This window comes from Herpailurus yagouaroundi, unplaced genomic scaffold (assembly GCF_014898765.1).
Source record: "Herpailurus yagouaroundi ecotype Mexico unplaced genomic scaffold, PumYag 160, whole genome shotgun sequence".
Classification (NCBI taxonomy): Eukaryota; Metazoa; Chordata; class Mammalia; order Carnivora; family Felidae; genus Herpailurus; species Herpailurus yagouaroundi.
This window is the reverse complement of record NW_024412401.1, coordinates 13,575,098-13,600,136: the sequence shown is the minus strand read 5'-3', so window position 1 is coordinate 13,600,136 and position 25,039 is coordinate 13,575,098. Positions and strand designations below refer to the sequence as shown.

General features: G+C 35.9%; 1 protein-coding gene across 2 annotated transcripts in view; it reads left to right on the top strand.

Annotated features, from left to right (window-relative positions):
- The window catches only part of CAAP1 (caspase activity and apoptosis inhibitor 1), a 50,920-nt gene that overhangs the window by 2,721 nt on the left and 23,160 nt on the right, over nt 1-25,039 (top strand). For both annotated transcript variants that reach the window (XM_040481402.1, XM_040481400.1), the window contains exons 2-4: nt 3,281-3,481; nt 4,449-4,533; nt 5,486-5,561. In XM_040481402.1, coding sequence (XP_040337336.1) covers nt 3,281-3,481; nt 4,449-4,533; nt 5,486-5,561 — 362 coding nt within the window. The remainder of the gene's footprint in view (nt 1-3,280; nt 3,482-4,448; nt 4,534-5,485; nt 5,562-25,039) is intronic.

Below are 25,039 nucleotides of genomic sequence, written 5' to 3'. Positions count from 1 at the left end.
AACAGGGAGTTTTGTCTATTCTTTTTCAGCACTAATATATCTTGTTTTTTGTACTTTTTCATTATCTAAGGCTTTTAGTGTAGTGTTTAGCAGAAGCAATGACAGTAGGCATTTTTTTTCCCATTTGTTTTTTTTAGTGGGAACATTTCTTTTTTTCTGGAACATTTCTAATGTTCACCCATAAGTATATTTGCCAAAGGTTGTGAAAGATACTTATCATCAAGTTAAGGAGATTTTCTCCAATTCCTAGTTCACTGAGGGTTGTAAAGTGTTATTAGATGCTTTTATGGCATTCTGTTTAGATAATCACATAGCTTTCCTCCTTTAATCTGAAAATGTAATTTTTGGTAAGTTGGTAAATTAATTCACGTTAAACTGTCTTGTAGTCTTGGAATAGATCCTATTTGGCTTGGTTATTGTACTCAGCTGGAATTTGATATTCTTTCTTTTGTGTTTTATGTTTCTAAGTTAAGTCAGCCTATGGTTTTTATTTGTGTAGATATCCTGTCTGGTTTTGGTATCAAGATTTTACTAGCCTCATGGATTGATTTGGGAAGCTTTGCATTTTGGGGATGTGTTCCAGAATAGTTTCTCTCTCTCTCTCTCTCTCTCTCTCTCTCTCTCTCTCTTTCTCTCTCTCTCTCTCCCTCCCTTTTCTTTCTTTCTTTCTTTCTTTCTTTCTTTCTTTCTTTCTTTCTTTCTTTCTTTCTCCCTTTCTCTCTTTCTTTCTCTCTCTCTTTCTCACTTTCTCTCTTTCTCTCTTTCTTTCTGTTTATTTATTTTTGAGAGAGGGAGAGAGCGCAAGCCGGGAATGGACAGAGAGAGGGTGGGGACAGAAGATACAAAGCAGGCTCCGCACTAATAGCACTGAGCCTGATGTGGGGCTCAATCTCACGAACTGTGAGATCATGACCTGAGCTGCAGTTAGATGCTCAACCGACTAAGCCACCCAGGTGCCCCAGTTTATATCTTTTTCTTGAAGATGTATCAGAACTGGACTATTGGACCATACAGCTGTGTGGGTCTGGTGAGTGTTTTAGGGGCAGGTTTTATTTATTTATTTGTTTTTACTTTTTTTTCCTTCCAATTGTTTGATAGTTATAGATCTATTCAGTTTTTTCACACCTTGTAGATTTAATTTTGGATATCATTATTCTTATCTTAATTGTTTCCATATCTTTTATACTCTTTATCATGCTGAGAGGCCAATAAGCTACATATTGTAAACATTCGCATGCAGAACTAAGCCCTAGTTTTAATTTATGAAGGAAAAAAGAGTTCAGAATATATTAGGCATGTAGAGAAGACCTCAGAATCCTGAATGCCGTTATATCTGTTGTACATTGCATTCCCTATTATTGTTGGTAACAGCTTTATAGAGATATAATTCATATACCATATAATTCACCTCTTTCAAGTATACAGTTCACTGATTTTGAGCATATTCATGGAGTTGTACAACCATCACTGTGGTCAGTTTTAAAATACTTTCATCACCCCCAAAAGAAACCCAGTGTGAACCTTTCAGCTCTCATCCCTAATACTCACCGCTACCACATTCCATCCCTGGGCAGTCACTACTTCCTATCTCTATAGATCTATAGATTTTCCTGTTCTGGACATTTTATGTGAATGGAATGATATTTCAGTGAATGGCTGTTCCACAGTTGGTTTTTCCATTTTTCACTTGATGGACATTTGGATTGTTTCCACCTTTTGGCTATTACGAACAAAGCTGCTATGAACATTTGTGTACCAGTTTTTGTGCAGGCATGTGGTTACATTTCTCTTGGATGTATATCTAGGAATGGAATTGCTGGGTCATAAGGTAACTTTTTGAGGAGCTGCCAGACTGTTTTTCCAAGCAGCTGTACCACTTTCTATTCCTACTAGCAGTGTGTGAGAGCTCCAGTTTCTCTACATCCTCACTAACACTTGAATTATTTTGTGAGCCATTAAAACGAGCTAACGTTCTTTACTTTTTCAGTCTAATTATCATAATAGTCTTTAAAATTGGCATGTTTTTAAATGACTTTTAAAACAATTCTATTAGAAAATATAATAAACAGGGGCGCCTGGGCGGCTCACAAAGTTGACCAAGCGTCCAACTTCGGCCCAGGTCATGATCTCACGGTTTGTGGGTTCGAACCCCTCATCGGTCTCTGTGCTGACATCTCAGAGCCTGAAGCCTGCTTAGGATTCTGTGTCTCCCTTTCTCTCTGCCCCTCCCCCCAACTTGTGCTCTGTCTCCCTCTGTCTCAAAAATAAACATTAAAAAAAATTTAAAAAAAAATGATAAACATACCTGAACTATATAGTCAGGGAGAATTTTCTTGAAGAAATGCCTTTTGAATTGATATCTGAATTTGTTACTTTTAAGAGTATAGGATGGGGGAGGGGGGAGTGGGAGGAAAGACCATTCAAGTGGGAATGGTACATACAAAAGCCCTGCCTATGTGAGGTGAAGGGAGAACAGGTTTTATTTGAAGGCCCAGATAGGCTTTGTTATCCAAAGATCAGTATGAATTCACTGGAAGGTTATAAATAAGGAGGATGAGTATATGTACATTTTATAGAATCTATTCTAGTAACAGTATACAAAACAGATTGGAGAGACAGATTAGATGTAAGGCACCCAGTTTAGTAGCTGCTAAGGTAATCTAGGCAAAAGATGATGGTACCTTGGACCAGGATTATGGCAGTAGATTTGGAGAAACTGATTAGATTTGGGAGATAAGAGGTAAAATTGACAGAAATGTTTTAAATTACTTGGCTGCTTTGAATATGATTAAATTACATAACATTTTTAAAATGAGCATAGCTCCTGATAAGCAGTAATACTTTATAGTATTTGTGATCTTTAACATTTTTGCTGCTGTGCCATTCTGTTTTATGAATTTAAGAATAACAATGCATATATAAAATTTTGAGTTGAGTGGCCTGCGAGAGTAATATCCTAATTCTTCAGAAGTCTAAAATTATAGGAGGTCACTCAATAGTGAGTATATTTTCTTTTTCTTTTTTTGATGGAGTATATTTCCTTTTATATGTCCTAAGGTGGTATTTCTTTGCTTAATATCACCTTATCAAGTTAAGTGTAGTTTGGAGAGTAATATCAAGGAATATTGAACAATTAAAAGTCCTTGTTAATGGCTTTAGGTAAATAATCAATGCAAGCAAAGAATTTGGAAATGTTTAATGAAGTAGTTATTAAATATAAATGTATGACATCATATACATTCTCCTTTATTTAATGGTTCATTGTCTCTTTTAATTTTAGGATACCAGATACCTTCTGCCAACTTTGGAAAAAGAATTATTCTTGGCAGATCACAGTGACCTTGAAGAAGGTGGACTGGACCTGACTGTGTCACTAAAACCAGTTAGTTTCTACATATCAGACAAAAAAGAAATGCTTCAGCAGTGTTTCTGTATCATAGGCGAGAAGAAGTTACAGAAGATGCTTCCTGATGTGTTAAAGGTATTTCATTACATATATTATTGGATTATACCCAATATAGAAATATATACCTTTTTTGTAGCTGTCATTTTACTTAATGTAAATTATATAATTGGATGTTTTCAACTAAAACAGGCTACTTCAAAAAGATTAAAAAAAGGGATTTTGGAGAACTATAAATGGCTTTGTATATTGAAAAGTTTGCCAAGAGGGGCACCTGGGTGGCTCAGTCAGTGAGCATCCGACTTCGGTTCAGGTCATGATCTCCCAGTTCCTGAGAGGTTCCCGAGTTCAAGCCCCATATCAGGCTGCTGGCACAGAACAGTTTTTGAATCCTCTCCCACTCTTTCTGCCCTTACCCCGTGCACACGCCCTCTCTCTTTCTCTCTCACAAAAATGAAAAATAAATAAATAAAAATTTAGGTAAGGGATGTATTGACCTTTTGGAAATAATTCTATTAAATGCAGGCAATTTAGTAACTAAATTAGAGGTATAATGATTCTTTCTGGTGCTTTAGGAAATAATAATTCTGCTATGTAACAGTGCACAATATTGGTTGGCAAAAGCTTATATTTCATTAAATTCAGAAATATTTTCATATATTCATGGTATTCTAATTTTACAGTTGTGGAAATAGGGCTTAGGATCAAAGATGTTTAGAACCAGCACTTGAGTATTTAAATCATTAGAGGAATTACCTAACAAATAGGCTGCTATTAAAAACATCTGGGTACCTGACTTACTCCTTAGTTGGTTCTTTCCTAACAAACTTGACTTTATTTTCATCAAGTGTCTGTAAGTTGTAACGTTTACAAATTAATTGGCCCGTTTTTCAGATTTCATCTCAATGAAAAGATTTATCTGGCTTTTAATTTGTTTTAATGTAAGATTTTGCTAACCAGACTTTTTTCTTTGTAATTGCTGTTTTCCAGTTTACATTGGTGCTATATTACATAAGTGTATTTCTTTTAATGACATTTTCTTTAGAACTGTTCAATAGAAGAAATTAAAAAGCTGTGCCAGGAACAGTTAGAGCTCCTATCTGAAAAAAAAATCTTGAAGATTCTTGAGGGTAAGAACATATTTCTACACTCTGGTAACTTAGTAGTTAATATTATATTATATTTAGCATAAATCCTAGGTTATTCTTTTTTTAACTTGGATATTACTTTAATTTCGTTATCATTTTCTGAAATCAACTGTGTAGGTAAGAGCATAAGTTTGTACACAATAATAAAATGAAATGAAAGATTTTACCCAAAGCACTGTAAAAAAATTATTAATTATTGAGATAGCTTTTCTTGAAATAATTTTTTTTTTTTCTGCTTTATGTTCTTACGGCTTTTAATTGCCTGTTGTATACTGCTTTTGCTCTAATAAGACTTGGATGCAGAGTGGGAAGAATTTCTTGGAGATTACCTACATTTATCTGTCTGCCTGAAGTATGACTCTGTGACATTATTAGCTGTAGAATTTTAGATTTTCAAGCTTTTTTTTTTCTTTTGGAACTATACAAGGATTTTAGCATTAATATTACAAGAGAAGAAGCAGAAAAATGGAGACACTGGATTCCCAGAGATAACATCTTTTTTAAATGTGAAATGGTTTAATGGGGTGATGTGGCTGGCTCAGTTGGTAGAGCATATGACTCAGCGTTGTGAGCTTGAGCCCCACGTTGGGTATAGAAATGACTTGAAAATAAAACCTGAAAAAAAAAAAAATAAAAAATTTAAAATGGTTTAATGGAGTTTGTAACTTTGCTAATAGATGTATACATCTGGGTATAGTCTGTAAGTATATACACACACACACATGTATCTATAAAATAGATAAAGGGAAGGCAATTAGAAATACCTAATAAAGCATCGAAAAAACTCATTTTAAATGTAAGCAATTAAAAACGTCCTCTCATCAGTTACAAAGTTCTTTAATTTGCATCATTTTTCTGGATGACACTTTGTGTAATGATTAAATTGTTATGACATTTTATAAGTATGCGTTCAACAGTTTATTTTATTTATAAGGTGACAATGGTATGGACTCTGATATGGAAGAGGAGGCAGATGATGGCCCTAAGATGGGATCTGATTTAGTCAGTCAGTAAGTTAAAAACTTTCATTTCCGTTTCAAAATTTCTTTGTTGTTCCTTCAGTGATTTCTTACCTCAAGAATGTGATTGTTTTTCTGTGTTGTATTTATATAAAATGATTCAACAGTGTAGATTTGTTTACTTATAATAATTGATTTTGGTATATATGAACATACAGTTAATTGCTTTCAGGATTAAGATGATTTTCTTAAACTACTAGTCATAGATGTAAAACAGTGATGCCGGCCTGCAGCTGAATCACTTCTGTCATTTGGAATTTGAATTAACTACTAGTGATACTCACTATTTATTAAGTACTTTCTCTACCAGGTATTGTGTTAGTAGTTTAGAACACTTTAACTCACTGACTACTTCTAGTACCTGTTAATATCAGGTGATAATTGTCACATTTCACAGATGAGATAGTAAGGTGGTTCATTTTATATAGGTACATAAAATTTGACTATTGTGATGATAAAAAACACCCAGAGTTTTGGGGATGCTAATATAAGCCTTTTTATTTTGGAAAATTTCAAACTTACATAAAAGTTGAAAGAATCATATAATGAAATCAGCAACATTAACATTTTGTTATTTTTGCTTTCTCTCTCTTTATCATTTTTTTTTTTTTTTCTCTCAGAGCCATTGCATTAGTTAGGACTGCCATAGCAAAATATCATACACTGGTTGACTTAAAGAAAAGTTCATTTTCTTATAGTTCTGGAGGCGGGAAGTTCAAGATCAAGGTACTGGCAGGGTTGGTTTCCTCTGAGGCCTCTCTTCTTGGTTTGCAGATGGCCACTTTGTTGCTGCTTCTTGACTTGTTTGCCCTTCTTTCTGTGTGTCCCCTGTGTCCTCCCCGTGGACAGGTGTCTCTCCCCGTGTCCTGATCTCTTCTTTATAAGGACACCAGTAAGATTGGATTAGGGTACACCGTAATGGCCTCATTTTAACTTAATTACCTCTTTATTTTTTTTTTATTTTTTAATATTTATACTTGAGAGAGAAGAGAGGAAGACAGAGAGCACGCTAATGGAGGGGCAGAGAGAGAAGGAGGCACAGAATCTGAAGCAGCCTTTAGGCTCTGAGCTGTCAGCACAGAGCCGGATATGGGGCTCGAACTCATGCACTGCGAGATCATGACCTGAACCGAAGTTGGACACTTAACCAACTGAGCCACCCAGGTGTTCCACTTAATTACCTCTTTTAAGGTCCTATCTCCAAAATAGTCCTATTCTTTAAGTTTATTTATTTTTGAGAGAGAGACAACAGGTGGGGAGGGACAGAGAGAGGGAGAGAGAGAATCCCAAACAGCTTCTGCACTGTCAGCGCAAAGCCCAGAGTGGGACTTGAACTCACAAAATGAGATCATGGCCTGAGCCAAAACCAAAGCTGGATGCTTAACTGACTAAGCCCCCCAAGTGCCCCCAAAGTGGTCATATTCTGAGACACTGGGGTTGAGGCTTCAACCTATGAATTTTTTAGTAGAGGGAAACATAATTAAGCCCATAAATCTGTTTTTTTTTAATTTAGTTAAATTTTATTTTATTATTTTTTTTATTATTATTTAAATCCAAGTTAGTTAACATGTTGTGTAGTAATGATTTCAGGATAATTTAGTGATTCATCACTTACATATAATACCCAGTGTTCATGCCAACAAGTGCCCTCCTTAATGCCCATCATCCATGTAGCCCATCCTCCCACCCATTAATTTTTATTTTAGAGAGAGAGAGTGAGAGAGCAAGCAGGGGAGAGGGGCAGAAAGAGAGAATCTTAAGCAGGCCCCATGCTTAGCATGGAGACTGGTGCAGGGCTGGATCCTATGACCTTGGGATTAGACCTGAGCCAAAATCAAGAGTCCTTTGCTCAACTGACTCAGCCACTCAGGGGCCCCACCCATAAATCATTTAAAAATAAATTGCAGATGTCATAGCATGTCATGCTTAATTCGGTATGCGTTTCCTAAAAATAAGGACAGTCTACTCCATAGCCACAATACAATATCACTTTAAAAAAAATAAGCAGTAATTCAAATAATGTTCTCTAATATACTGCCCACATAAAATTTGCCCTGTTACTAAAAAAATATTTTATAGTGTATTTATTTATTTTAATTAATGAACTGATTCTGATCCAGGATCCAGTTAGAATTCATGTGTTTCATTTGACTGTTAGCATAACAAAGCTGAGTTTAAAGGGAGGGTTTAGATGTGAGAAATAAAAGCTTAATGGCTAGCCTGGGAACTTAGTGCCCATCTTAAAGGAATTTAAGAAATAACAAAGTAGGGGCACCTGGATGCCCCACTTGGTTGAGCCTCTGGCTCTTGATTTAGGCTCAGGTTGTGATCTCAAGTGTGGAGCCTGCTCAGGATTCTCTCCCTCCCTCTCTCCCTCCCCCTCCTGTATTCTTGTGCGTGAGTTTTCTCTCTCTCTTTCAAAATAAGTAAACATAAAATAACTTTAAAAATAACAAGTTAAGCCAAAAGAAAGTTGGAAAAATGAAACAAACAAATGTAAACATTAAAACTAAAGAAATAGTAAGCAAACAAAAGGATGAATAAGTTATAAACTTGGTCTTTGTAAAGACCAGAACATAGATTGACTCCTTGGAAAGACATCAGTGGAGAACAGTTATAATTGAGGTTAGGAAGAAAGGAGATAATATCATAATTATAGATAGGTGTGAATTCATACACAGCATTGTATAAACAAAGTTGAAACTAGCAAATGGATGATTTTCTATCAGAATACAAATAAACCAAGTAGACTTTCTGCAAAAGTAGAAAATTTGGAGATTAACAAAGAAGAAATTAGAAAGTGAATAGGGATCTACTGATGAAAAAACTCCAAGACAAGGTGAATTCACAGCTGAATTATTACTTAATAAGTCAAAACACGTAAAGTGTTTACAGCTAATAAAATATTCAATAATGCCTTCTGTTGTTATTTTCAAACACGTTACACCTGTGTTATTTAAATTATTTCAGGCCGTAGGAAAAGGTGTAAGGTCTTCAATTTACTTTAGGATTTCTGCATAGCTTTAGTACCCCAAATCTCATAAGTAGTGACGGAAAAAGTGTATGGGGGATTATAGGCCTTCTCACTTGTGAATATAGATGTAAAGATTGTAACTACATGTTAGCATGTAGAATCCAGCGTTGTGTCAAGTAAGTAGTTACACCACTGACCGTGCAGAATTTATTCCAGGAATAAATTTACAAGAAATTTAATTAGAAAGTCTATTAGCATAATGCATATCAGCAAATTAAAGAAGAAAAATTATATGGTCTGATAAGTAGATACTAAAAAGGCCTTTGATAATATTCAGCAGTCATTTCCAATATAAGCTATAGGTAAAAAAGATACCATAGAAAACAATTCAGATGTGATGAAGGCATTTGACCAAATTTAACTACCCACTTAGTGAATTAAAATGAGGAACTAGACAGGAAGCCTGTTAAGGCCATTAATTTTAAACATTTTCTAGCATTTCTAAACATTAAACATTTCTAGCAAATGCAGTTAGACCAAAAGAAAGATGGGTGGTGGAGAGTAATTAATTTTGATATGATAAACTTTGGAAGAAGAAATAACTGTATATCTCTTTTCAGTTTATAAGATTATAAATCTAGAATAGCTGAGAGATTCTAGGTTCTTAAAAAAAGACTAGAATTTGATAAGATGGACTATATATAAGCATAAGAAAATCAACAACTGTTCCCTCTTATAGCAGAAGCATCTATAAAAAGAATGCATTAAGCTTTTCCAGACAGACAGATGTGTGTGTGTGTGTGTGTGTGTGTGTGTGTGTGTGTGTGTGTGTGCATGTGTGTATGTGTGTATGTGTATAGGGTATGTATAGTTACATAAAAGAGATTCATTATAGGAATTGGTTCATGTGCTTATGGATGCCAAGAAGTCCCATGATCGGCTGATCTGCTCTCTGTAAGATGGAGAACAAGAAAAACTGGTGGCAAAATACAGTCTTAGTCCAAAGGACTCCAGAAGCCCAGAAACCAGGAGTGCCCATGTTCCAGGGCAGATGAATGTCTGAACTCCAGCAGACGGAGCTAATTTGCCCTTCTGCCTTTTTTATTCTAGCCCTGAAAGGATTGGATGATGACAGCTCAGGACTATCTGCTTTATTCAGTTCACCAGTTCAAATGCTAATCTCCTCAGGAAGCATCCTCACAAACACCCAGAACTAATGTTTTACCGGCTATCAGGCATTCTTGTGCTGTCACAGGGACCTAAAAAAAAAAAAAAAAAATTCTCTTCATACAAATTACAAAAACTAGGATGTGCTTTCCAAATACATTTTATAGGAAATTTATGAAGAATATCCTAACATTTTACTAAAAGACAAAAATCATCTGAAAAAAATAGCATAACATTCTTAATTGTGTAGTCTATGATGGTGGTGCGTGAAGTTCTTAAATTAGACTAAAACCCCAGATCCATTTGGGTAAAGAGACCAAAATTTAGATACATTAAAAAAAAAAAGTGCATCTGCGTGAGAATTTTTTTTTTTTAAGTTTGGGTGTTAAATTATGTCATAAATAAAGTCGGTAACCAAACAGAAGATCTGGAAGAAATACTTGAAAGATACAACAATCCTAATAGTAGTGAAAGCTGGTTTCAGGACAAAAAGATTTATGCAAGACAGTTAAGGGCAGTTTATAATGTGAAATCCATAAAGATGATCTAACAGGAATATATGCCTTACATATGCCACATATATGTGCATTTCCTGTATGTAGCTGTTACAAGGCAAATACTACAGGAATTGTGATGTGAAACCAGAAGTGCAGGAGTAATAGGAACTTGATTTTATCTCTCTCATCTATCTAATGATAAATCACTTGGTTAAAAAATAAATCAGGATATTGAACACCTAAATAAATTAATTGATATAGACCATATTCTGTATTCTGAAAACAGAACATATCTTCTGTGGACTATCCAGAAAAGTTGTTAATAAGTTTGGTCATAAAAACTCAATAAAATTCTCAAAGAACTATTGTCCTGACTTTAGAGCAATAAACTAAAATGAACAAAAAGGATGTGGAAACTCACTGCCTACATATTTTAAAACTCAACAGCTTTTAGGTTAAAGAGCAGTTATAAACTGTCTAAAAACTAACAATAAAAAACTAACCAGCTCTATAGGATACAGCTAAAGTAGTACTTGGAGGAAAATTTTGCCTTAAATATAGATAATTAATCCCCAAATTAAAATAAGTGAACTAAGTATCAATTCAAGAAGTTAGGAAAAAAAAAAAAACCCACAATGGAATAAACTTAAAAATAAATGCACACAGATAAAATGGCATACTTAATTGTGAAAATCTGCTCGGTTTCTTTCTAAGATTGGATCAAACAAAAATACCTACTCATTACTCCTTTTCAGCAATGTACTGGAAGTCCCAACATGTTCAGTGAAGCAATAAAAAGAAATAAAAGTCGCATAGATTAGAAGGAAAAAGTAAAACTCCCTATTTGCACAGGACTTAATGTGTTAATCTGTTGGGGTGCTATAACAAAATACCACAGACTGGATAGTTTATAAACAGAAATTTATTTTTTAGTTCTGTAGGCTAGAAGTCTGAGATCAGGGTGCCAGTATGATTGGGAGAGGGCTCATCTAGCCAGATTGCAGATTTCTTGTATTCTCACATGGTGCAAAGGGCTGTGAGATATGTAGAAAATGTTTTATAAGCGATACAATCTGTGTCTGGCTGGCTTGGTTGGTAGAGCATGCAGCTCTTGATCTGGAGACATGAGTTTGACCATGAAGATTACTATTAAAAAAGAGAGAGAGACAGATAATCCCATTCAGGAGATCTCCAGTCTCATGACCTAACCACCTCCAAAAGGTTTCACCTACTAATACCCTCAATGTTGAGGATGAGGATTTCAGTATATGAACTTTGGAGGGGACAGAAATCTTCAGACCATGACACAAAAAGCATCTATGTAGAAACATCTCAAGAATTTACCAAAACACTCCCAGAACACAAATATGGTAGACAGAATAGTGACTTCTCTCCAGAGATGTCTATGTTCTAATCTCCAGAACATAAGGAATATGTTAATTTACATGCAGAAAGGAACTTTGCTGATATGATTAAATTAGGAATCTTGAGATAAGATTATCTTGAATTAACCAGTTGGGGCAAGTGTGATCACAAGAATTCTTTTTTTTTTTTTTTTTATGTTTTTATTTATTTTTGAGACAGAGACAGCATGAGTGGGGAGGGGTAGAGAGAGAGGGAGACACAATTGGAAGCAGGCTCCAGCCTCCGAGCTGTCAGCACAGAGCCTCTCAGAGCCCGATTCGGGGCTCCAACTCAGAAACTGTGAGATCATGACCAGAGCCGAAGTCAGATGCTTAACAGACTGAGTCACCTGGGTGCCCCACAAGAATCCTTCTAAGAGGGTAGTAAAAAGATTAAAGGCTTCCAAAAGAGATGGGATGACATAAGCAGAGGTTTCAATGATGTGCTTGGAAAGGAGTCACAACCTAAGGCGTGTAGGGCGACTTCTTAGAAACTGGAAAAGACAAAGAAATAGATTGTTCCTTGGAACCTCCAGAAGGAAGCATCACTACCTACACCTTGATTCTCCTGTGCTAAGACTCCTTTGGGATTTCTGAATTCCGGAAGAGTAACAGAATAAGCTCATGTTGTCCTAAGCCACTAAATGGGTGGTAATTTGTTACAGTGGCAATAGAAAACTAATGCAAGGTATCTGATTAAAATGTAGATAGGGGCGCCTGGGTGGCTCAGTCGGTTAAGTGGCCGACTTCGGCTCAGATCATGATCTCGCGGTCCGTGAGTTCAAGCTCTGCGTCGGGCTCTGTGCTGACAGCTCAGAGCCTGGAGCCTGTTTCAGATTCTGTCTCCCTCTCTCTGACCCTCCTCCGTTCATGCTCTGTCTCTCTCTGTCTCAAAAATAAATAAACATTAAAAAAATTTTTTTTTAAAAATGTAGATAGAAGCCAGAATTATAGATGGTTTGCCTGGAGCCATAGAGAGGTTTTGTTTGATTTAAACATGTAAAAATTTCAAATCATTTCTAACATTTAAAAACCAAGTGACATCCCACCAAAAATCTGTATTTTTTGAAAAATCAGATCAACAACTTTTCCTAGGAGCGCAGAAAATTATTTGGACCTGAGTGTAGCTATTGTCTTTTTGTCTGGTATGTATGTATTTCATTGTGCTACATAGTACTTCATTTGCCTGAATACTTAATGTACAAAATATCTATAAAATGAAACTCTGATTGAAGGAGAAATACAGGAGAGCCAAAAGGTTGACGTTGGAACCAATTATGTCAGTTTGTCAGTGTCTTATCAACTGCGACATATACTTTTTTTATCCCAATTTTAATGAATAAAAATAATTTCAAATTGGTCCAGCTAAAGTAATCTATGTTACTAAAATATATGAAAATTTGATACTTTATTTTAATGGGTGACCTATGTGCTTTTATTACAGTTTTTATTGGAAGCTTCTTAGGATTGTCTAAGAAGCTATAAAGTTACAATTTTCAATATAAGGTGTATATGTATGGGTACGTGTATGTATATGGTATTTAATATGCCCTATGTAAATTAATCTTTTTTTAACTACCAGAAATAACAAGAAGGCAGAAGCAGTAGTTGTAAGAAATTTTTGACAGTGTGTTACTTTGAAATTTGAAACAAATGAGTGTTAACTTGTAGCAATTTTTAAAGAAATGGGATTTAGGAACTGTAAAGATAAAACTTCTGTAGTTTCTAAATATCTTCATTTTCAAAAGGGTGAGGGATGGGGTTTTGACTTTAGTTCACCTTAGGTAAGCAAATGAACAAGTTTATATTAACAGTCCAAAAACCTCAGCATCTCTAGTTTTGCAGTGTTTTAGAACTGTTGGTATTATGACAAGATTTGTAAATGTTACAGATTATGACAGTTGCTTAACAATAACAATAATTTTAAGTAAATAAAGTAATATAGAGGCCTGGCATTAGAGTGCTGTCTCCATTTGGAATGTGCTAGAAAAAGCTTTATAGCTAAAATAGCACTAAAAATGAAGACAGGTATTAGCTCAGCCTATAATATAAGATGATTATGCTCTAAAGAATATGTTTGTAATGATATTTAAATCTTCAATAGTGCAATAAAATAATCATGATTGAAGTTTTATATATAAAGAATAAAAATACAAACACTTTAGGGAGATCTTAGCAGTATTTTAGAATTGTTCTCATAAATAACTTTTCATGAGTCTTAGGTTAATGTGTTTTTAGTGATATTGAGGGAGGATGTGGTGGAAATGAAACTGTGTTTTCCTACAGATAATAAATATTGTTGAGATAATATCACAGTTCTAGAAGATAAAGAAATGAAAAAATCCAGGTTCTCAAAATAATGTATACCACAAAGTAGTTCCTATATGAGTGTTATGGAAATATTGTTCCATAACGCTCAGGTCATGGTGTTACACTTTGTGGGTTTGAGCCGCCATGTTGGACTCTGCCCTGACAGCGTGGAGCCTGTTTGGGATTCTCTCTCTCCCTCTCTCTTGGCCCCTTCCCCCTTAAAAATAAACTTAAAAAAATGGAATACGTGGGTATTAAATATAAGTGGTTGAAAAGATCAAGTTGGCTGGTGGGAATGCAAACTGGTGCAGCCACTCTGAAAAACAATATGGAGCTTCCTCAAAAAATTAAAAATAGAACTACCCTACGATCCAGCAATTGCACTACTAGGTGTTTATCCAAGGGATACAGAGATGCTGTTTCAAAGGGGCACATGCACCCCAATGTTTATGGCAGCACTATCAACAATAGCCAAAGTATGGAAAGAGCCCAAGTGTCCATCGATGGATGAATGGATAAGATGTGGTGTGTGTGTGTGTGTGTGTATGTACATATACACATACATACATAGGTATCCATATGTGTATATATGTATACATATATACACACACACAATGGAATATTACTCAGCAATCAAAAAGAGTGAAATCTTTAAATCTGCAACTACGTGGATGGAACTAGAGGGTATTATGTTAAGCAAAATTAGTCAGAGAAAGACAAATATCATAGGACTTCACTCATACAAGGACTTAAAGACACAGAACAGATGAACATAAGGGAAGGGAAGCAAAAATAATATAAAAACAGGGAGGGGGACAAAACATAAGAGACTCTTACATATGGAGAACCAACAGAGGGTTATTGGAGGGCTTGTGGGAGGGGGCTGGGCTAAATGGGTTAGGGGCTTTAAGGAATCTGCCCCTGAAATCATTGTTGTACTATATGCTAACTAACTTGGATGTAAATTTAAAAAAAAAAAAAAAAAAAAAGAACAAGTTGGTGTCATCTACTAGTTACAATGTACTGGTTATTATGCACAGTATACTAGATTTTAGTACATTGTAGTAATTATATCTCTTAAATAGCTTTAAGCTATTCTACCCTTCAAAATAGGAGTAGCTTCCTGTTTACTGCTGTTAATGGTCACTTGAGGGTTAGGCACTTTAGTGAAGATAGAATGCAAGAAGAGTATAGTGCTTAGATGTAGGTGAGTTAAGTGACTACTTTGCATTAATATATTTATTCTTGAAAATATTGAGCTATTCCTCTGGCTTAGTCAGTTGTCTTGTTGAGAGCAGCAGCTAGAACTGTGCTGTGTGACCACTCTTCTGTTGCTGAACCTTAGCAGTGATGTGTGATAGAACTTTGATGCTGTATGTCAGTTAGAGATTAACATCTGCTTTAGTTCTCCTACTGAGCTATCCTAACACAGCTACTACTGAGGATATTTGAAACAGGGCTCATGAGCAAATGGCTAAGAAAGAATTCTTGAGACGTTTTTGCTGCAAAATGGTGGTTTGATTGTAGCATGAGGACAGGACCCAGGAGCAGAAAGAGCTGTTTTGGGATTGTGAAGAGTGACTGATTATATACTTTGAAGTTTGTGAAGAGAAGGGGGATAGAGATAAAGTAAGTTTCTAAGAAGTTTGGAAGTAAGGCTTTCAGGACCTTGAGGGGTTGACTGCTGTTAAGATAAGGTTACCTTTAGTCTTTAATAAAAGGTAAACATGAAGACACAAGATAGCCATGAGGTCCTTGAGGAAGGTCTTGTCCTTCATGTTTCAGGTGTCTATCAGTGGGCTGCAGGCTGTAAGGAAATTTTTTTTAATACTTTTTTTTTTAATGTTTATTTACTTTTGAGAGAGAGACAGACAGACAGGGTGTGGGCAGGGAAGGGGCAGAGAGAGAGGGAGACACAGAATCTGAAACAGGCTCCAGGCTCTGAGCTGTCAGCACAGAGCCTGACGCGGGGCTCCAACCCACGAATCATGAAATCATGACCTGAGCTGAAGTCGGACACTCAACTGACTGAGCCACCCAGGCCCCCAGGAAATTTAACTTAGACTACATTTCTCTTGCCTTTGTTTCCCTCATTGCTTACCACCTTTAGTTTTTAATAAGGGAAAAACATCCATGTCCTTTTTGATGAATTAGAGCTATCCAGTAGGTTCAGCTCATCAAACAGGCAATAGTATTCAGCCAAATGCTAAGTTTTCAGTAAATGTCAATAAAACTGAACTTGTTGGGAATAAAAGAATCTTCCACAAACTACTGTTACTAAACTTTAGAAAAGTAAAGTATTTGAGGTCACCTGGGTGGTTCAGTCAGTTAAGCGTCCCAGTCTTGATACTGGCTTAGGTCGTGATCTTGACATCATGGGATTGAGTCCTGCATTGGTTTCTGTGCCCAACAGTGGAGCCTGCTTGGGATTCTCTCTACCCCTCATCCACTTTTTCTTTGTCTCAAAATAAATATTAAAAAAAAAAAAAAAAAAGGAAAAGTATTTGAGCAAAATTTACAGTGCTCTGGAGCATTGGATTAATGGGCAAAATAATACATAAGTAAGCATTTTTAAAAATTTTTTTAAAAATGTTTTTATTTATTTTGAGACAGAGAGAGACAGAGCATGAGCAGGGGAGGGTCAGATAGAGGGAGACACAGAATCTGAAACAGGCTCCAGGCTCTGAGCTGTCAGCACAGAGCCTGACACGGGGCTCGAACTCACGGACCGTGAGATCATGACCTGAGCCGAAGTCGGCCGCTTAACCGACTGAGCCACCCAGGCGCCCCATACACCACATCTTCTTAATCCATTCATCAGTTGATGGACATTTGGGCTCTTTCCATAATTTGGCTATTGTTGCTGGTGCAACATTGGGGTATATGTGCCCCTTCAAATCAGCACTCCTGTGTCTTTTGGATAAATTCCTACTAGTGCAATTGCTGTTGACCCAGTTATTTTTAAATGTTAAGCAGATTGGCACCTCTCCAGAATCTCTAGAACTTTCTTTAGAATGGGAGGAAGTGAACTTCTCACAGCTCTCAGATGGGATCTTCAGTTGAATTGCAACTTTATTTCCCCATAAAGAACTTTGAGGGACTTGGAAAGCATTGTTTGTGGTTTTGTAACTTCTCTCCACACAAGACAATGAGTATTCTTTGTGTTACAGAAACCTAATTTAAAAAAAAGGGTTTTTTTTAATGTTTATTTTTGAAGGAGAGACAAAGCATGAGTGGGGAAGGGGCAGAGAGAGAGGGAGACACAGAAACCTAGCAGGCTCTAAGCTCTGAGCTGTCAGCACAGAGCCCAACTCAGAGCTCAAACTCCCAACCATGGATCATGACCTGAGCTGAATTCAGTCCCCCAACCTACTGAGCCGCCCAGGCGCCCCCAGAAACCCAATTTTTAAATTGTATCTGTTGTCATTTTTATTGTCTGTCAGTTTACTGCCTCATCTTGCTGCTCAAGGACTTGGTTAGATGTTAGCAGGTATTTTTCTTTTTTCTGCTATTTCCTTATCACTATTTTAAAGTTAAGTTTTTCTTAATCACTTAACTGATTCTCTTTGTATTAATTGCCCTTTCTAGTTCATTTGAAAAATAAATTCACTGATGTTCACAGTGTGCTAATCTGGTTGTTGATGACTGTCTCCTAATATCTCTAATACATGTGTGAACTTGTCTAATAACACGTGTGAACTTCAAATACTCCATTTGAAGTGTTTGCTTACCAAGAGTCATTCATGTTTGTTTCCAGTTCAGTTATGGTAGTTGCATAATTTAGTTAAACATGTAAACAGAGGAAATACCAATATGAAAAGAATAGTTGATAAGTTGATTGCTTTGAAAAACTCAGAGTGGAGTTATTAAAAAAGTCACCAGTTAGCTATGGGATAACAATTAAAAGTTTGGGGAACATTGAATAAATATAAAGGCTAATTTTTTTTTGCACTCAGATTTTTGCACCTTAAATAAGCCAAAAGTAGAAATAGTTTATGTGACTAGGATGAAACTGACCTGTGTTCTGTGAATTCACAATAAAGGTAAGGCTGTGGCCTTAGATGCAAAGATTGGTGAAGGAAGGTAACAGTTCTGTTTTATGTTAACCTAAAATGCTTCAATTATATGTAACTTAAAGGTGCTTCCCTGTGTTAATAAGATTTTTTTTCCAGGCAAATGACATTACTTGTCTGAGTTAGAAAAAAGGAATTACACTCTATTAGGTTTGTTTTTGTTTTTGTTTACTTTTATTATGAAAAGTTTCAAGGGTGTAGAAAAGTACAGAGAATAATAGTGTAATGACACTCCCATATACCTATTGGCTAGATTTAGTGATTATAGCAATTTTCAATTTTCCATTTTGCTTCATCTTTTTTCTTGAAGTATTATAAAGCGAATTATAGTAATTTTGAATATTTGTGTGAATTTCCAGAAAATAAGGACATTTTCCCACATAACCATGTATCTAGTGTCTCTTATTTAAGAGCTTATTTATTTGAATGCACGTACATAGTACAAAAGTTTTTAAAATATATAGTGAAAATAAATCTTTTTGTTTTTACCCATTTCCTCCCTTCCTGTTCCTGCAGGAACAGTAAGCCAGGTTCTTGTGTATCCTCCCAGAAATATTCCATAGTTTACAAATATATGTGTGTATGTATTTTTTCTTTTCACACAAAATGGCAGCATATTGTGCAAACGATTCCATACCTTTCCCACTTAATTTTTTCCATATAATAGAATGTCTTTCCTTGGGTTTTGTTCTACCTAGTACATGTAAGGCTTCCTGTATATACCTGTATACTATTCCATTGTTGTATGTAGCAAAAATTTAATGGTCTATTGGTGGACGTTTAAGTTGTTTACTCTTTTGTTACTACAAATGTTATAAATATTTCTGTATATAAGTAATGTTCCTCTGTGTTTATGTGTAGCATAAATATCTAGAAGTTAATTATTGAGTCAGATGTTTGCACATTGGAAATCTTTAAAGATTTTGCCATAATTGACCTACAGAGTTTTAACTGATTTGTACCTCTACATGTGGAGTGTATGTGTTCCTACTCTTTAATTTTGATCTTTGTTCATTTGATAGATTAAAAAAATAGTATCTCTGGGCACCTGGGTAGCTAAGTTGGTTGAACATCTGACTTTGGCTCAGGTCATGATCTCGCAGTTCTTGAGTTTGAGCCCCATGTTGGGCTTGCTACTGTGAGTACAGAGCCTACTTGGGATTCTCTGTCCCTCTCTCTCTCTGCCTCTCCCACACTCATGCTCTCTCAAAACTAAAAATTAAAAAAAGATAGCATCTCATTGGAATTTTAATTTGTATTCTCTTATTATGAATGAATAACCATCTTTCGACACATAGAACTGTTGGAGTTTTCTGTGAACTCTCATTTTTTTATCCTTTGTATGTAGTTGGAAGACTTTGGTCTTTTTAATATACTGTTGGTGATATGGGTTGCAATTATTTTTTGCTTGTTGCTTTTTTAAAAAATACTTTTAAGGCTTTTACTTTTTTTTGCATGCATAAATATTTCATGTTTATAGTCTAATTTTGTTATTTTATTATATTTTCTGTGTTTTATTTTATATTTAGAAAAGGCCTTCTGTATTCTGAAATTATAAAAAGTATTCTTCATATTTTCTTTTAGTACTTTATGGATTTTTTAAATGTTTAAATCTTTGATTCATTTGAAATTCATTTTGGTCTAAGTTTTAAGGTAGGGCTCTGACGTACTCTTTTAATTTTCATTTTGCCATACTCCTCTTTATAATCATCAAGAATTCCCTTAGAATATTGTTTTCACAATTCTTGATTAGTCTGTTCTTACTCAGTAAATTTGATCTGTGTATTTATTTCCTTACTTTCTTTTTATTCCCTCCTTTGTTTTCTGTTACAAACTTGTGTGAATCTGTACTTCCATTAATTTTTTTTAAGTGAATAGCCAAATACATGGGCATGGTTTAAAAAATATAAATAGTACCATCCTTCCATGCCGCTGTGATGGTGTGCATGAATGCCTTGGCACATCCTTTCAAGAGCATTGGCAGCACCAAAAAATTGAAGTAAAAACAATGCCAAAAAGTGGGACAAACGCCATGTTCTAGGGTCTTTCTAGGCCATGCCCCAAAGTCATAGTCCGTTTTCCAACTGTGATGATGAAGCATGGTTACATTGGCAAACTTGAAATCATTGATAACAGAGCTGGGAAAATCGTTTGAATCTCACAGGCAGGTTAAACAAGTGGGCAGTGATCAGGCCCAGATTTGATATATGACTCAAAGATCTAGGAAAATGGCAGACTAGTCTGCTCCTGTCCCACCAGATTGCTTTCGTTGTACTGACAACCTCAGCTGGCATGATGGACCATAAAGAAGCAAGATATAAACCCACAGAAGGGACAATCCTGGGATTCTTTTTTCTGAGTGTGTAGTACATATGTGCAAATAAAATGCCTCAGTGGGGAATATAATTCAAACAGTACAAAATAGTACAAAAAGGTATACAGTTAGAAATGTTTCCTGCCTTTTCATTCCCATCTGTCTCAGGCCTTCCCTTTCTTGTGGAATATGCGTCTTTTGTTGTCTGTCATGCCTGTCTTTTCATTGAAATTCCAATTTTTAAAATAATTCTGTCTTGATGCTTTAAAAGCATAAGTTTATCCAAGAAGAAGGAAGTATTTTTCTCTGGGGCCTTGAGAGCAAATTCAGAGTGAAAACTGACTTTATGCTTTGAGATACATATTAGCCATATGAATATGTATATGGCTACGGCTACCTGTAATTTTTAGGTATTACTGCGTGGAGAAGTATTTCTGCAGGTAGTAGCAAGTCTGAATAAATGCAGAGAGTCAAGGTTGTAGAATTAAACTTTCTGCATAATTTAAATTTAATAATGCCTGCCAGCATAACTCCACAGCTTGGTGTCTCTCTGATGTTTGGCATGTTACTTAAATCTGGAGAATAGGGGTAATATCAGCACCTAACCTATAGGATTTTGATGGTGATTAAGTGAGAAAAAGATTGTAAGGTGGTTAGAATAGTACCTGTTACATGGTAAGCATTGATAAAAACACGTTGCTGTATTTGCTTTGGGATTTTTACTCTGAATCTGGAATAATAAGTATTCCTAAAATTCCACTTTACACTGCTGAGTATTGGGGATTTCCCCCACATTTTTTTTAAATGAAAGCCTGAGGAATGTGAAATAACTCATTGTGATTTTTAATTATTTTTCTTTACTGTTGCTTTTTAAAAAACAATTTGTTGCTTACAAGTGTCTAAATTTTTAAGTTGTTACAAAAAATAGTTTAAGAGGAAGCTACTGTACATATATTTTCAAGCATAAAAGGATTTTTCTAACAAATGAGATCAATTTGTTATGTTGACATTACTCTTTATAAGCTCAGTTCTCTTAGACATATATGAATATAAAGGATTGACTGTGCTTTTAGGCTAGTAAATGGTAATTGGTTATCTTATTTTATTTTATTTTATTTTATTTTTTCAACGTTTATTTATTTTTGGGACAGAGAGAGACAGAGCATGAACGGGGGAGGGGCAGAGAGAGAGGGAGACACAGAATCGGAAACAGCCTCCAGGCTCTGAGCCATCAGCCCAGAGCCTGACGCGGGGCTCGAACTCCCGGACCGCGAGATCGTGACCTGGCTGAAGTCGGACGCTTAACCAACTACGCCACCCAGGCGTCCCTGGTTATCTTATTTTACCACTTGTGTTCTCATATCCTTTATAAATTGCTGTTAGGCCATAATACTTAGGTGTAGACTATTCTACATAATAGGGTAAGTTTATCAGAAATGAAGGGATACATTTTTCGTGAAACCTTCACAAAAAGTATTACTAATCATTGACAGTGTTGTGACCTAATTCTTAGACTCTACAAAGTAGTAACATGTTTGCACATCTTACAAGTTTGTACCTTTATTTTTTTGTATAAAATTTTTTTTTTTAATGTCTATTTGAGAGAGAGAGTGCACGAGCAGGGGAGGGTCAGAGAGACGAAGACAGAATCTGAAGCAGGCTCCAGGCTCTGAGCTGTCAGCACAGAGCCTGATGCAGGGTTCGAACTCATGAGTGGTGAGATTCTGACCTGAGCCCAAGTCAGACCCTTACCCGATGATCGGAGCCACCCAGGCACTCCCATAAGTTTGTACCTTTAAATGCACTTACAAAGTAATCTCATGCTAATTCCTTGAAAACATAGAAATATAGGGATACAACAAAAAGAAAAACCTCTTTGATTTCCTTTAGTCAATTTTATATAGACTATAGCCCCCTATTTAGGGAATTGTCTCTTCACAAAAACAGAGTTGCAGGGGGCCAATTATACCATGAATCCTTAGAGAATCATGGATCAGAAAAAAACTGGAGTTTACTGTGACTCTTTGCTTAATGTTACTTGGAGAGAGGAAATGGAGAAAAGAGTTAAATTTTGCTGTCTTTTGCTGAAGGAATTTGCTGAGGGACACAGTGGCGATACGGATTGATTTGCTTCGTGGAAAGGCCCTTTGAGAAAAATTAAGATTATTTTGCCCCATTTCTTAGTTTTTGAAGGTGACAGTTTACCACTATATGATTCAATATTTTTGAGCCTGCTCTAAGACTTTTGTGGTATTTCAATTAAAAAAAAATTTAAGGTATAATTTAGATATAGTACAATTCACCTTTTTTTGCTATACAGTTCTGTAAATTTGGACAAATGGATGGTAATTTATCTACCACCATAGTCACAATATAGAATAGTTCTATCACACTAACAATTTCCTCCATGCCTCTTTGTAGTCTTCTCCCTCCATCCCCAACCCCTGTAAACCCCTGATCTGATTTCTGTCCCCATACCTTTTCTTTTTCTAGAGTGTCATATGGATGGAATAATACAGTATATAGCCTTTTGAGTCTGGCTTCTATCACTTAGCACAATGCATTTGAAATTCATTTGTGTTGTGTATATCAATGTCCCTTCCTTTTTATTCAAAATAATGACCCTCCAAAGGTGTTTATATTCTGACTTCAGAACCTGAGGACATGTTACTTTATTTGACAAAAGGAACTTTGCAGATTTCGTTTAGGTTAAGGACTTTGAGATGGAAAGCATATCCTGGATTATCCAGGTCATCCTAATTTAATTCTATGAGTTCCTAAAAGTTGAAGAGGAAGACAGAAGAGGTCAGAGACATCTAACATGAGACATCACTAGAATCTGGGCATGATCCTCAGCTTGCAGCCAGCAAGGAAGCAGGGACTTTGGTCCTGCAACCTCTGTGAACTGAATTCCGCCAACAGTCCAAAGGAGCATGAAATGAATTCTCCCCTAGAGCATCCAGAAAGGAATGCATCCTGTGGACACTTTGATTTGAGTCCAGTGAGACCCATACCAGATTTAGGACCTACAGAACTCTAACGTGGTGCATAATGTTGTTTTAAGCTATCAGGTTTGTCGTAATTTGTTATGGCAGCAATAGAAAATTAATAAAGCGACTTTTGAGCTGTTGACAATTTATGATGATTTCAAATAAAGCCACTATACATGTTCACACACAGGTTTTTGTGCGAACATAACAAGTTTTAATTGTCCTTGGTCAAGTACCTAGGAGTGGGGGTTGCTAGGGCATGTCGGCATCCTTGCTGATACTGTGTATGAGAGTTCCATTTGTCTGCTGTTTTGATTTTAGCCATTTTAATATATGTGTAGTGGTGTGGCATTGTGGTTCCAAATTTGCATTTCCTTAATAACAAATGACATTGAACATATCTATTATTGTGTTTATTTGCATCTGTATATCTTCCTTGGTCAAGTGACTATTAATTTTTTAACCACTGATCTGATTTTTTATATTGGGTTCTTTATTTTTTATTTTCATTACTGTGATTTGAGAGGTTTTTGTTTGTTTGTTTTTTCAGAGCAGGAGTTGGGGAGAGGGGTGAAGGGTCAGGGAGAGACTATCTTAAGCAGGCTCCATGCTCCGCACGGAGCCTGATGCAGGGCTCAGTCTTGGGACACTGGGTTCATGTCCTGAGCTGAAATTAAGAGTTTGACGCTCAGCCAAAAGAGCCAACGAGGCGCCCCTTGAGAGTTCTTTATATACTCTGAATACAGTCCTTTATCAGATACGTGGCTTGCAAATATTTTCTCCCAGTCTTGCTTGTCGCATATTCTGTCACCATCGCCTTAGAAGAGCAGATTTGTTTAATCTGGGGGAAATCCAATTTATCAACTATTTTTATATATAGACCATGCTTTTGGTGAAATCTGTTCTTAACCCAAGGTCACAAAGGATTTTTTTCCTGCATCTTCTAAAGATTTTATAGGTTTACATTTTTTAAGTTTGTGATCATTTTGAGTTAGTATTTGTATATGATACAAGATACTGATTGAGAATTATATGCAGGGTGCCTGGGTGGCTCAAGTCAGTTAATTGTCTGACTTCAGCTCAGGTCATGATTTCATGATTCATGGGTTTGAGCCCCACTTGGGGTTCTGTGGTGACAGCTCAGAGCCTGGAGCCTGCTTCGGATTCTGTTACTCCCTCTCTCTGCCCCTCCCCCACTCATGCTCATTCTCTCAAAAAAGAAACATTAAAAAAATTAAAAAGAAAATTATATCCGTATGGATATCCAGTTGTACTTGTACCATTCGTTCAGTTTGTTAATTGCCTTTGTACTTTGTTGAAAATCAGTTGACGATGTATATGTGGGTTTATTTCTGGGCTCTCTTTTCTTCCATCAGTACATATGTTCATCTTTTTTCCAATATCAGCGTCTTCATTACTGTAGCTTTGTAGTCTTGAAATCTGATAATGTACATCCTTCAACTTTTTTTTTTTTTTTTTTTCCTGTTTTGGCTACTCCAGTTTCTTTGCCTGTTTCTTATTTTTAATAGTAGGAAGCTCATAGAATGATAGGCTGGCTTCTTTTAACTTCTGTTTCTATTCCCTGGAATCTGGAGAGAATCCAGAGTTACACCTTTTGTTATGCCAATTTGCCTGATTGTCAGCTTTTGCCAAAATGGGAAGACACTGGCTGGTTGGTCTGGTTTCTTTATCCTTGAGGTATCTTCCTTTTGTATTTTTTTTTTAAATGTTTATTTCTTTT